Source organism: Acanthaster planci, linkage group LG09 (genome assembly GCF_054643075.1).
Source record: "Acanthaster planci isolate LZ-2023a linkage group LG09, COTS_SCS, whole genome shotgun sequence".
Lineage (NCBI taxonomy): Eukaryota > Metazoa > Echinodermata > Asteroidea > Valvatida > Acanthasteridae > Acanthaster > Acanthaster planci.
Window position 1 is genome coordinate 6087886 of NC_141785.1, and position 14811 is coordinate 6102696.

The following is a 14811-nucleotide window of genomic DNA, read 5'->3' on the forward strand; positions in this document are numbered from 1 at the left end:
CTGATACCTAGACGTGAGGATCAATGTACTGTTCGCATGAAACTGTGCTGCATGTGTGCATGTGACACTAATAGTGCCAGCCTATTTGTGGTGTATTGATTATCTTTAATTTGCATACTATGAATGATGCATTAGGTAAAGTTAAAACGAAACTTATGTTACAAGGGATCTATATTGAACTTCGACCTTGTCAAAACAAAATATAATAGTAGAAACTTTTGTTTTTCAGTTCTTTAATGCTGGATGTGTGAGTAACATTCTTGGCTCTAAGCTTGCACTAAAATGGTCCAAATTTCCCTGATTAATATTTATTTAAAAGTTTCTTATATGAATATTAATTACAAGATTTATTAAAGATACTGAATGACGGGGTGTGCATTAAACTTGAGGCCATTAATACTTCTGGGGGGGGCATAATTTACCTCCACAGGACCCAAGACCTCCATGCTTTAGTGACCATGCCCCAGCAAGCCAACAACTTCTAGCATCCCGTAGTCCACGCTTCATCAAATCTGGCCTCTTTCATTACCCAGCTCCATACACCAGTCCGGCACATTCTCCTGAGATCGGCCAGAAAATCCTGGTCGAAATGTCAAGTTGACACTCACCACTTCTGCTCAGAACCTCACCTCTTCTTGAAGAGATAGGGCCCATGTACCCGCAAATCCTTACTCTCGTTTTGTAAGGTAATGAAGCAGCAAGACACTTGCAGGAGTTACAAAGCACTCTCAAAGATTTTGCAATGCAAAACAACAGCAATATTTGCCAAAGTCAGGATTATGGTTCATGTATTCTGATATTGATTCGATATATGATAGGCATATCTGGCTGGAACCATATTCAATTTCAAGGTTGATCCTCTGATTGAAAGCAAACAGCACCAAAGTAAAAACACACAAACTTACAAATACGCCTTGTGAAAGAAAATGGTTTCTTTTTTTATTAAATGTCCCATTACCTTGGCAGAAAAAAAGTCATGAAGTCAAAATTCATAAAGTATTAAGTTTTATTATAAAGCCATAAAATACAATACTTCCTTATTTTACAGAAAACACAACAATGTACCAGTTTCACATTTAAAAAGCTAAAACCATGTGAATTAAAATGTTAATGGTTGTTACTTTTTTATCAGTATATTAGTATATATCGCTAGGAATGTTTGAAGGAATCAAATAATTTTCTTTAAAAGAGGCTGAAAGGAAACAACTGGCAAGACACTTTCTTGTTGGGCAGTCAAGCACCAATTTACAGAACCTTCAAATGTGTTTATGTTGCTTTGGTTCCTTAAACACTCCCAAAAGTTGAAAATTACTTGAGAAGCATCTCTACATATTGAGCCTCATTTCTTATCACGAAGTTGCTGCATTCAATGTACTCATTTTGGTACCTTCCAGTTGTGCCTTTGCTTTTTTTTTTACAGGGTCGAACTAAACCATGTTTAAGTAGTTTACAACTCTTTGGAAGAGTGATGTCATTTTCCAGCTAAAAACACACAGATTTAGTACTTTACAAACACTTCATTTTCTTTACAAACATTTCCATCTACAAACTTAATTCCAGTAAAAAAAACAACAAAACACAGTATAAATTCATGGAACAGATCAGATCAGTATGGTTTACATATTTGATGCTAGGTATCTGGTGGATATTGCGGTATCAATTATTTACTTACAAAGTTAAGTTTATTGAACTATTACCACCCTGATTCTGTGTGGTAACCAACATTTATGCATTTTGCTGAATCCATATGCAAAAGGAGCACTGAATGGTGTGCACTTTGCATAGACAATTATTTGTAAAACAGTAAAAATTGCCACACTGTATGAAATTCTTCCCTTCTTTCTGTCTTGTCAGTCTCTTTATAATTATTAGTGTCTGTAGTGCAAAGGCAGGATTTGTACAAGTACTGACTAAATTTTCTGGCAGCACATAACACTTTAAGAATTAAGTAAAAAGAATCAAGAATTTGGAGTGTACTTGTCTTCAGGAAGACTTTAACACTGCAGCATATTCAGTAACATTTTTATTGTAAAATTTTTTAACAGTAAAATGATGCCATGATTGTAGGAAATAAACGTAATGATAATAGAAAAAAGTAAAATATTTTCCAGCAATAGCTACGAACTGAAGAAAATACTTGTCTTTTTTAAAGACTACGCGTTGGTCTACCAAGATGGATGAAATGGTAAATAACCTACCAAAGAATGATCAATAAGGTTTAAATTCCATAAAATCAGTGATTATATCTAGACTTTCTTTACAGATTTGGTTTGAAAGTCTGAATGGTGGAGGAAAGAAAAGGCAACCTTCCGTGTTGGTCTTGGTGTCTAATTGTCTCTCATCAGGGTTCCTACATGGCAAATAAATGAAAAAGTAAAAGGTTGGCATGAAATATTCAATAAAACACAGTAATCCATCTTTATGAACCTAAACTTCTCGGCTCGTGGTCACTGTTGCACTCTGCAGTTGGGCACATCACACACCAAATGTGAGACTAGACACAAGTTACAGCACGGATAACTACAAAGGAATGTTGCAGGTCATTTAATATCATTCATGATGGGAGGTCTAGTGATAGTCTGAACAGGTCTTGACTACAACACTACCGATAGTAACCATGTTCCAAGGGTTGTAATGTCAAATGCAAGTGCAGATTGGTTCAAATGGTCCCCTGTATGTTTTGCTCAGAATAGCCTCAGATGATAGTGAGATGGGAACGACCAAAATGTAGGGCTTCCATTTGTTTCTCTAACTACTTCTTTCCTTTTCTGAATTTGTCTTATGTGACTCACCATCCCCAAACCAGGCTGAAGTCAGTATTTGTGATGTTGAACAATTCCTTATGAAGTTACCTACTTCAGCTGGGTTTTGGGATGGTGGGTCACATTTATTGTCGCTTAGAACTTTCTAATTTGTATCTGTCCCCCATGCAAAGTCTCAAGCTATTAGAGTGAGAGAAATACATGATACTGCAGTGGCACAATGCTCATCCACGTAGAATTCATCACATTGAATTTGTTGCCTCAGGCGCTCCATACTAACCATGGAAGAATCTCAACAGTCAAAAAACAGTGTGTGACATACTTTAGTTAATCGCTAAGTTCCTGGATCTTACAGGGCCTGTTTATTTCACACAGATCTGGATCTTCATCAGAGATCCCGGGGCTGGTTCGCTCCATCCACTGGGCAGGTTCTGGTACCAGTGAATCAATGAAGGATTACTGACAGAGAATTGGATCTATGTGAAAGAAACAGGTTCACGATCCTTATGTTACAGGGATTGGTAAACTTAAGGTCCACCCCACTTTGTCAATGAAGTTACTACATCCCATCGGTAGAAGAAGCATTAAAGCAATGTCCTTAGCACAAGGGCAGTACCACGACAATAACAGTTCCCACAGCTGACTTCATCAAACTTGCTGTAACTTTGCACCATGCACAACCCTTGTGCCAACAATTTGTAAAGTAACTGTACACAGTAAAAGGCAGTGTCTGGTCAATTTTGGCCAAGAATGCTTGGTTCGATGAATCCCTAATGAAAAAAGACACCACAGGTTACAAGGACTAGAAATAGTCCTAGAACAAAGAAAAAAAATGCTCCAAGAATTTCACCAACCATTCTTCAAGTCGGATGCTAGGTCTCGCCTGCCTGTTTTCTTCAGTGCAATTTCCAGTAAGGCCAGGTGGTTGACATTTGGGTTATTCCGTTGCCACCATACCAACATCTGGAAAGTCTGCTCATTCACCTTCCGATACTTTTCCTTGATTTTATCGACGCGTTCACAGGGCACATCAAGCCACGTGGCCAGCGTCTCCATGTCTCCTGCAACTTTCTTTGACAACGTTCGCAGCACTTGTTCGCCCACACTTGGATTACCTGCGTCAGGTTGAGATTGCCACAGTAATTATCCGGGACACACAACTAAAACGTACAACTAAATAAAACCATGAACAGAACAAACCCCAAATATTCAACAGGTTTTGCTTACACATGCCAAAGGAGAATCAAAATGTGATTGAAGTATTCAGCTACAGATATGAAAGTAGAATTCATCTGTGCTACATACGCAAACTATAAAACCTAAAAACTTAAAATGCTGATTACGTTACCAAATGATGATTTTGTGCCTTGATCCACAAAACAGCATTTTATGCCCCTCAAACTTGGACCAAGCACAGATCGCAGGTCACATGTACATGAATTCATTGGGCCTGAAATCATTTGTCTTCAAAAATAAAGAGCAGTTGTTCATTTGCTACTGACTCAAACATGACTTTAAGTTTTGGCTTGCGACTTAACGAACACACTTACCTTGAGGTTTTCCACTTGACATAGTCTGTATAACGGGCTCAGAAGGCTTTTGCCATTTACCTTTACAAGAAGAGAGTAACGAGAGTTGGACACCACCAAAATGTTCTCTTCACCACACACAAACACACACCTACCTGTTTAACATACAAAGTGTGGCCATTCCTTTGTTCTCCTGTGGTTAAGGAAACTTGAGGAAAATGCTCCTTTTTCTCCCACTAAGATAACTCCTTCGAGCTGGATTTTTGATGATGATTCCCTGGACTGTTCCTCTTCATTTTGCCACAAATAGCCTTAACCCAAAAATGCCTCTGAAACTGTTTTTCAGAGAGGGTAAAACATTGTGTGGACGTGTGTGAGTCCACACAACGCCATCGCACCCTACATTATGTGGACTTCTTTTGTGCAGAGGTCCATGCTATGTATGCCCTGCCTGCACACACAAACCTGTGACAACTCAGTACATAGTCTAATATAGAGCCCTTTTCAGTTTGTTTGCACTCGGGTCTCTGGGAAAGAAAATGCTTTATATGTCCTTGAAAATAAAAAGAAACCACAGGAACAAAAACAGGATGGCTCTTATCAGTTTCTCTGCTTACCTGTTTCAAGTTCTGAAGCTAAATCTCTTCTGCCATTATTCCAAAGGGCAGTTGTTAACACCTTCAAAATTTCCTCAGTGGTTTTTACACCACTGGCAGATTTCCACTTCACAAACATCTGAAAGATCTGCTCATCTAGCTCTGTGTATTCTTTCTTGATGGTTACAATGTCCTCATTTAAGATGCTAAGAGATGTTGCTATGGGCTCCCAGTGGGCATCAAGTCGTTTAGCCACCAATCGGAAGACTTCCTCTGGTTTACAGGCATACAGATTAATGTAGGGGTTGTCTCCGTCACTACAGTCAACAGAAAGAATACTCAAGTCTGCAGTTTCCATAGAGCTGGCCATAATGGTGCTGGAGATCTACCTATGAGGCAAAAGAAAACTTTCATAGCTTATCTTTCAGTGAGCAGGACTTTTAAATATTTCACTGTGGTTTCTTAATTATCTTAAAATATTGGAAACCTCTCAACCAAACTTAAGAACACAAACTGCCTTGGCCACAACTGTTGCAAATAACATGCTGCTTTTCGGCAGTGGAAAACTGACTCTGAATATAATCTTGATATTATCATGGACTCATTTTATGAAACAGAATTCCAATGCACCGGCAGTGCAATTTTTACCCTTTTCCCTCCTAAAAAAAATCCAACGAGGGAATAGATGTATGTATATGTGACGGTGATGTACAATGTATCACAGTGTTTATCGCAGTGCATGGTTGGATAAAACGGGGGATCATTGATGCATAAGCATATGGTCAGATTATGATTTACACTTTCTTGCAATTGAATGTAGCAAGTGTGTGATACGGCATACAACCCCCCATGGGACCTGTTTGTTCCACATGGATCTGGATCGCGATCAGAAATCCTAACACTTGTTTGCACTGAGTTTTGGCATCCGTAAACCAATGACAGATCACTGATCATGATCCAGATCCATGTGATCTAGATCAGTGATCCTCACGCTGGTTCCCACCATCCATTAGGTGAGTTTTGGCATCTGTTAACCAATGACAGATCACTGATCGGGATCCAGATCCATGTGATCTAGATCAGTGATCCTCACGCTGGTTCCCACCATCCATTAGGTGAGTTTTAGCATCTGTAAACCAATGACAGATCACTGATCGTGATCCAGATCCATGTGATCTAGATCAGTGATCCTCACGCTGGTTCCCACCATCCATTAGGTGAGTTTTGGCATCTGTAAACCAATGACAGATCACTGATCATGATCCAGATCAATGTGAAATAAACACGGTCCTTCTATCCTACCACAAACCATACGTGTACACTGCAGTAAAAACTCATCATCAGTTCATGAAAGGCTGGTCTAAGCGATTATTCGATTTCAAAGCAATATGCTGGCTGTTTTTCAAAAAAATAATACACATATACATGTACTTTATCTTTTGTAATTTTCTGGATCCATTCAAAAACAACATGTAGGCATACAGAGTACAGAGTGACGTCACATGCCCAATCTTGTGTGTAAAAGGCATTAGCACAAGAACCAATGCATGAACCAATCCCCGTGCATACTCCATTCTTTTGTGCGGCATTTACTGGTTCTAAATGATGTCACACTTTAGTACTCTATAGGAGGCATCCTAAAAATAGGGATCACAGGTATGAAATAGCATTGAGACATCTTACCCCATTCCTGTAACAGAAGCGGACCTACATTTTAACTTCTGATGGATTCAGCTTGGTAGATGAGTGTGACATCGGGGTCATTAACTGACAGCAGGGTTAACGGTGTGAACAGAGGGTATGGTTTTGAGGGATATTATATGAGCAGAAACTGTGTTTCAACACATGACACATGGTGGATTAAAATTTGCATGGCTGCTTTATAGGTAAGAAAGTCACATTTTCTCACAATTTTCGATTCGAAATTTCCAAAACAATGCGGTCAGCACGGTGAAGGCTTTATGGTCAACTCGGTCCGTAACCAACTCGGTCCCAAGTCAACTCAGTCCCGAGTCAACTCGGTCCCAGGTTATCTCGGTCCCAAGTCAATGTTGGAGATCATTAATTATTTCAATGGGCGGTACATGATGGTCGGGTCACTTCACCCACAACTGCACAAAATGCCCGATGACATCGGCAATGTCCGCAATGTGGTCGAAATAAGATTTCTCTTTGCATTTTGAAAGAATCAGGGTGGAAGGAAAAGACTTCTGTCTTGGCTTTTCACAGTATCAGATTGAAGAAATTATCAATTTTCAGTTGTTACTTAGTAATTTTGTATTGTTTTAAATGTGTGTTTTCCACTGTATCTTATTTCCTGTTTGTTATAATCATTATGTGAACTTTGGAACTAATGCAAATCATGTATACAATTGAGATTTGCACTGCAAGTCATGATAATTTGATGCATTAAACCATAAAAGGTTTCCCTTTCAAACGATGTTGCGTCTCATTCGCCCCCAGTTTCGTTTATTACTGAACGTGATAAAGGTGAAGACCAAACATTATATAATTATAATGAAGGTAAAACCAACAACTGAATTACAGGACATGATCGGCATTTCATAATAATGCTTTTTGTCAGTTGACAGTTTCAATTTATTTTCTTATTTTGATATACCAATTCCTTTAAAACAAGGTTCAAAGTTCTAAAATTAAACAGGAACTGCTTTACAAAGAATTACATGTCTTTCCGAAAAAGTTCTCATCATTAATTTGCAGCGTGCTCTGAATAGACCCGTGGTTAATAAAAAGCAAAAATCCAGTGCATTCGAATGGCATATTACTATGCTTGGTTTTCTCAATTACAGGGCTCTGGCCCTTCGACAATGGATTGAGTCAGTCACATTTATGGCGTGCTTGGAAAGTAGTGTTCTTGGTTGCAACTCTTAAATGGGACCGAGTAGATTTGGGACCGAGTTGACTTGGGACCGAGTTGACTCGGACCGAGTTGACTCGGACCGAGTTGGTTACGGACCAAGTTGACCTGTGTTATTTTGGGTGGGGACAGACCAGGTTTGCAAGAATAAATTGACAAAATCTGGGGTCCCCAAAGTGAAATGGGCCTACATACTGCCTACTACTACTGGGTCTGAGTAGTGACAGCTCTAGACCCAATCATTCCTTTGTTCATTTTGTTTTCTCATCGTAGCAGGCCCACTACCAGCTAGCCCACTAGTGTGGCACGGACTCTCACTCCCGATCCATCCTTGGATCGGGAGCGAGAGTCCGTGCCACACTAGTGGGGCTAATTCTACTAGCCTATTGTAAGAAAAAAATGAGCGAAGAAAATGGAAAAGCATGTGGCAAGAACATTCAGCACGCCAAACTTCTCAGAAATACAGCTTGAGAACAGAGTTTAATAATAAAGATGTTTGTATAATCGTCCTCTAGCCTCTTACCGTTCCGTGGAGATGAACAACGCCAATGATACGCCGGAAATTGGGCCTAGAAAATTTTATAGTACTTTTAGGGATTTCCCCGGGCCGCGGGAGCTCGCGCGACTGGACTCTCCGCGACTCGACTAAATGTAAACCTGAATAGCGCCCTCATGAAATTGCAACGCCAGCTCAGCGCCAGACGCTTCGACTTGAAAACTTACACATATATTTTTTTTCCTGGTAAATAACTTACATTGCCGCACAAAACTACCAAATCCAAAACAGAAAAATTTAAACAATGTCAGCATCATGTGCCCAAGTCCGCTCAAAGCAAATTTTAGTAATTACTTCCAATGAAATATTGCAAAAGGTTGTTATATTATACTAAATTTAAAAAAACACCTGTCGGTATAAAGCACAATATGCACTTCTCCTCAACAAATATAATGAGTCAGTTAAAAATCTCAGAACAAGAAATTAAATATCTTTATGTTACCTATAGCAACTGCAACAAAAGAAAATTCACACAATAATCTTCACTCAATCGTATCTATCATTCAAATGCCCCCCTTATTCAAAAATAAATTTTAATCAAAATCTTTCTCACAATGGCTTTGATAAATTACACAGAATTGACAAAATAATTGGATTCTTAAGAAAGTTTGTGAATGTTATTTTAATCTCAATTCATTTTTTGAGTTGCCAATTGACCATTGCCATCATAAAACTCCTTGAAGTTTGCTGTTTATAACACTTACTCAATTTACTGTACCCAACTGGAGTAAGTAACTTATCATAGTTAACTTATCACAAGTACTTAGAAGTAACTTATAATAAGGAAGAGAGAAGCAGAAAAAAATCAAACTTGAAGAGGGAGTTGCTGGGGGAGTGCTGACAGGCTATCAACCGTGGAAAGGATCAGTTCTGAAGCAATGTCAAAGTGGAAAGGATCAGTTCTGAAGCAATGTCAAAGTGGAAAGGATCAGTTCTGAAGCAATGTCAAAGTGGAAAGGATCAGTTCTGAAGCAATATCAAAGTGGAAAGGATCAGTTCTGAAGCAATGTCAAAGTGGAAAGGATCAGTTCTGAAGCAATGTCAAACAAACTGGCAAGTTAAATCCACTTGTTTCCTTTTCTTTCCCTTTTGTTTTTTTTTTCAATAACTAAATCTCTCTGGAGCCCATCCAACCCACAATGTCTATGCATGAACTTTCTGTTATGTGCTCTCCATGCAAATGTCCATCCAACTGGGCACATATTAAGTTAGCAGTTATGTTTATTAGGGAATAATACATGTGCATTAGCTAACAGCACCCTCACCTCTGATAAATATAAGTAGGTCTAATGGTTCACTCTGTGGTTTATGTATCAGAAAAAGTCTACATGCCTACAGTTTGACAAACAGGAGTAGTAAGACAAAGGATAACATATTCTCATCATACATACTCAACACAGTGATTTTACAAAAAAAAACCATTATTTCAAAAATAATAAAGTATTTGCTCAAGTAAATTATGTTTTTCTTTTAACTTGACAATTTCATCAGTTTTTATGCGATAAAATAGAAACATCGCAAAGGAAATCATCGTCATTTTGCACCAATGCTCAAAGAAACAGTTAAGACACGGTATGAACAAATTCTTCCATAAGAGTGTACACTTTTCTTTCAAGGTTAGAAACTACTTTTGAGCGCAACAGAAGTGAAAACAAAGAATCGTCAATCTACCATTGTCATTGTGATTTCCACTCATTCTAGTTGGTTAGGATTTTAATGACAAACTCAACTGGTCAGCAAATTGCAGTCTCCACTTGTTTCACGTCCATTGTACATTCCCACAACTCCAAAACCTTGGCACCAAGGTTTAATTACAAGGATTACAAGGTGTAGTCTAGTCACATGGTATGTGAATGTTATGACAGTGTACAGATGACAGGAGAATGGCAGCGTCATGTCATAGTCATCAGAGCTGTACATGTACATCCAGAGAGTGGCGCCAACTTTGGAACCAAAATGGCTGTTCATTATGTGTGCAGTACAGCATGCAGCCATTTTGTGCTGATTGTCCATGTCTACTGACTCATATTCCACCGTTTTGGGTCCAACAATTGAGACACTCATGTCACAACAGCTCTACTGCCAGACACAGCAGTTTAGGCTAAAAACAAAGGGACAAAACAGATGTGTTTCCGACCACATGGAAAAATAATGAGGGGGCAAGTGGCTGGACTCTTTTTTGTTTCCTCTAATTTTTCGTTTGGCAAATATATTTGGGTGGACAGTTGATTAATTTCTCTATGAACATTTGAAACAGTTCCCAAGAGGCAATGATGACACTATCAAAATGTTTGGGTAAGTACTACAAATCTGTACTGTACAATTACTGGTTGAAGGATTGGGGGAAGCTAGATTTAGACAAAAGTGGCTGTGGGGATAAACACACAAGAGCAGGGTGCGTTTTTAAGGTGACAAGCTTAAACAAATAAACACAAGAAGGAAAGAAAAGAAAATCCCCACAAAGACATGTTCTGGATTGGTATTTTAAGTTTCCAAGTTTTCAAATAAAAAGATATATAAATTTTGTGTGAATTTCCTTGTGGGGTTGGGTAACCAGAAACATAAAAATTTTCTTTGCTTGGCCTTGGACAACTTTCATACCTGTATCAAAACAGATTGTAAAATCCTGCGGTAAAGCATAATGTCACAATATAAACAAAGCTGATAGAGTAACAGTTACATCTTTTCATACAAAGTTACAGAAAAAAACATGATTTGTTTACAGATCGTTTATGACTCTTGAGGGGGACATGTAGCCAAGTGGTTTGGCTCTGTGGCTTCCAATCAAAGGGTTGGAGGTTCGAATCCAGCTGCTGGCAGAATGTTGTGGCCCTTGGCAAGCCACTTCACCCGTGCTTGCCTCTCTCCACTTGGCAGAATAAATGGGTATCAGCATCAGTTGGGGAAGCAACCTGCGATGGACTGGCATCCCATCCAGGGGGGAAGAGAAATATTCAGTTCGGTTGTTTCATGCCAAGGAAACTGGAGACAAACACCGGCCTGATGAGCCACATTGGCTTGGACCAGACTTGCTGTTTTTGTGACTCGCTGAAAAAGTTCACCATTAATATCCAGGCATGAAAATGCTTAAAAAATGTACAAATCCAACTCTTGGAGCTTGGGCGATATCATTACATGTATGTCACTAGGTGACCAATCTGGGTTACGCTTTTCTCTTCTAGAAAACATGTGCTTTAGGCACTACAAGTCAAAGTCCTCATTGCACTTGCCCTTTTAAACGTGAGCAAAATCCCCTCTTCCATGGAGACAATCAACAAGGCACAGGACAATATTATTATGAAAAACTCAACCTGGTGTCCTGGTGTGTTAAGTCCAATGTCCATATTCTGGTATTCCTCAACATCGGTTCTATTCTGTTCAACCTTTTGGCATCATATCGCATCTGTAATGCAAAATAATGGAAAGCTAAAATGAACCAACTCAGGACTGACATTAGGAGTCAAATGCTTTGGTGGGGAAGTTCTTTAAATGAATATAAATTTTATATGGACCACTAAATGTACTAAATGCAGAACTTTGCCCTGATAAATTAGAACTAGCACAAAATTTTCAAATTTTTCTCCCAAAACTTTTTGCTGCATTTTTCCTACCTAGTAAATCAGTAATTGCCATACCTACATTTATGTGGAAAGGTTCAGACTTAGTTGTGTAAATCTGTATCTTGAAGTATTAATCTTCGCAGTCTTTTTCATGAACGATCATTTAACTGAGCATTTTACTTATTTTTCTAAGTCTTCACAAGCAACTTGTTATGCACGCCTGAGTTGGAAACAGCTCACACCATTTCGGTTTATGATGGGTAAGGAAATGTACGTGTAATAAATAAATGAATAAAACAAAAACGAGTGGGACTCACCAAACATCAGTTGTTCGGCCAAGTCGCGCCGTCCGACGTCTCGCAAAGCTGTGACTAAGCACCCCAGTGGATCCTTGTGCGTCTGGGCATTTTTCCATTTCATCAACATCTGGAAAACCTGCTCCTGGATGCCACGGTAGTCACGTCTGATCTTGCCCACCATCTCGGAAGATACGCCCAGGAAGGTGGCCAATGACTGCCACTCCCCTGCCAGATGATCGGAGAGTTTACGAAGTTTCACTTCAGTGAGAACGTCAGGAATGGCTGGACAAGGAAAAAATAAAAGGCGTGATTACTTACAGCTTCCGTGGACAGGAGTGAAAACATCAATATTACAACCTTGGGTGGATGGGGCTATAGCACATAAATTCTCCATCATTATGGAAACTTTTAAGAGCATTTTCACATAAGGAAATTTTAATCCTATACATGACCTAGAGAGAGAGTCTTGATGGATAATGTCTGGTCTGGAAATTTGTTCTGAAAGGAGCAAGGAGGAAGATGTTAAGAAGATAGTGCAATGTCAAGGAACATATTGAACTAATTTTGGAAAACTTGGTATGTACATATACATTTTGATGGAGGACACTAACTCTTAAAAAAAAAGGAGAGTTCACTTACTGACAAGTTTTCCACTTGTACTTTTGGGACTTTGTGGTGAATCTTCAGGTCGTAGGAAGGTACCTATTTGCAAAGAAGTCAGACATACATGTAGCAAGAGACTTTCTGATAATAGCCTCTTCTTGCCTTCAAGTTTTGCTACAAAATTTCCTGAATCTTCAATATCCTTTGCTGTGCAGAAAGTCAAAGGGTCAATCTCCAAACCTCAACCTTTCAAGGAGCAAAAGCCCTATGTAGAACAACAGCAGGTGGATTCTGCCTACTGGAACCCTTCTTAATCCGCAAACCTTCTGATGGAGGTTTCAGGGTCTTGGAGAATGAGGGACTTTAGGTTGATGAAGTAATTAATGGAGTCCTTGTCGAGCACTAACTTTCTGTTTATAGTATGAGAACACAAATGGAGGCAGCTATACAAAATTTCTAGCTGTGTCATGGGAGATCTTTAACCCAAGCAGCCAGAAATGGAAATGAACATGATACAATGATACTTCAACCTACGGTACTGTTACTGTAAGATACTTTTTGCAACTAAAGGATGGTTTTGGGAGGCAGGTGACACATTTTGGCCACTACAACACAATAAGATGTAAACTATGAGGTTAATATAGTGAAGCCCTTGACGCAAGTACAAGCCATGTTTGAAAACTCAGGTATCAAATGGAAGCAGAGTACCTGGAAGGAACAGTTTAAATAAAAAGGTATTGTGCATATACCTTGTAAGATTTCCGCTTCCATATCTCGCCTGCCGCAATTTCCCAATGCTCTTGCTAATGTTTGCAGGATGGCATTTCCTGGCTGATTTGATTGTTTCCATGTCATAAGCATAACAAAAATCTGTTCCTCGGTGTCAGGTTGGTCTTGTTTTATGCTGGTTATTCGGTCGTTGGAAAGTCCTAGATGTGTCGCCAGTGGCTCCCAGTGAGCATGAAGTCGTTCTGCTACCAGACGGAAGAACTGTTCATGTGATGCCATATTTTGAGACATAACTAATGCAGTTGTCCTTGAGTAAATGAAGGAAAGTCATTAAATTGGGATGAATAAAAATATGTAAACGTATATGAAAAACTAGGAACACACTTGTATATTGTAGAGTACTTTACCTGTAAATTCGTGCATTCAAATATTCGCACACCCAAGTTTCTCGTTGTGAAACTCTTGAATGAAACTATGCACCCACATAAAATTACAGTCGATGATCAATCATCACTTTGGCATTTTTCTTCTCAAAGCTATGTGTGAATTGAAAGTTTTTCATTCGGGAAAAATGTTTTACTATACAGACTAAATACAAAAATTAACTGGGTTTAAATTGTCTAGAAAACGGATAAAATGATAGTTGTTCTCAACATACCATACCTGAGCTGTGTGGACTGGATACAATTAAGATTATGAATTCAAATATGGAGTAGGCCGATCACTAATAGTAATACTATCACTCAGGCAACCATGTCTGGAAAAATCAAGCTTCCAATTGGATCAAGGCTAATCCTTCCCTTCTAAACATGCTAGATCCACTCACTGCTCTCCATTGCTTTAAATCGGTGATTTTTCCCAAGTAACCATGTTACATCGCAATTTCAGTTGGTGATTTAAATCAAATCTATCTGATCTGGATCAAGGTGAAATCGGCCACCTGTTTTGGATACAGGCCTAGGCCTAAGTAATGCCTGTGTTCCTTCCTCCATGCGCCTACAGAGGCTACATGTACTGTACATGTCATATCGTCGTGTCTAGTCCGTACGTGCGCATGGAGGAAGTCTAGATCATAGATGCTTCATTTATTAATAAATGGTAAGTATATTGCATATGTGTGGCTGATAAAAAATAAACAAAGTTTTGTACTTACAGCAAGTAAAAGAGAGTCCAGTATTATCAATACATGTACTTCGCTGGATCGTGGACAGGATGGAATAAGGATCTCATCAGATCAGATGCTGCGCTTCCTCAGTTCCTGTCTTTCTATGGCTTATTGCCCAATAGAGGGCGCTGTTC

The 14811-nt window shown here is 39.0% G+C and overlaps 2 protein-coding genes across 2 annotated transcripts; both read right to left on the bottom strand.

Annotated features, from left to right (window-relative positions):
- Positions 1 to 912: 912 nt before the first annotated feature.
- Positions 913 to 8421, bottom strand: LOC110976849 (uncharacterized). Its single transcript, XM_022230488.2, has 5 exons — positions 8289 to 8421; positions 4909 to 5272; positions 4313 to 4372; positions 3617 to 3877; positions 913 to 2350 (listed from the first exon to the last, which is right to left on the bottom strand). The coding sequence occupies exons 2-5, from the start codon at positions 5255 to 5257 to the stop codon at positions 2328 to 2330; spliced, it is 693 nt and encodes a 230-aa protein (XP_022086180.2). The 5' UTR covers positions 5258 to 5272; positions 8289 to 8421; the 3' UTR covers positions 913 to 2327.
- A 490-nt stretch (positions 8422 to 8911) lies between these two features.
- On the bottom strand, positions 8912 to 14804 carry LOC147798058 (FAS-associated death domain protein-like). Its single transcript, XM_087140991.1, has 5 exons — positions 14666 to 14804; positions 13533 to 13819; positions 12820 to 12882; positions 12199 to 12462; positions 8912 to 11724 (listed from the first exon to the last, which is right to left on the bottom strand). Exons 2-5 carry the CDS (start codon positions 13801 to 13803, stop codon positions 11714 to 11716), a joined length of 609 nt encoding a protein of 202 aa, XP_086997117.1. The 5' UTR covers positions 13804 to 13819; positions 14666 to 14804; the 3' UTR covers positions 8912 to 11713.
- Between the last annotated feature and the right edge of the window lie 7 nt (positions 14805 to 14811).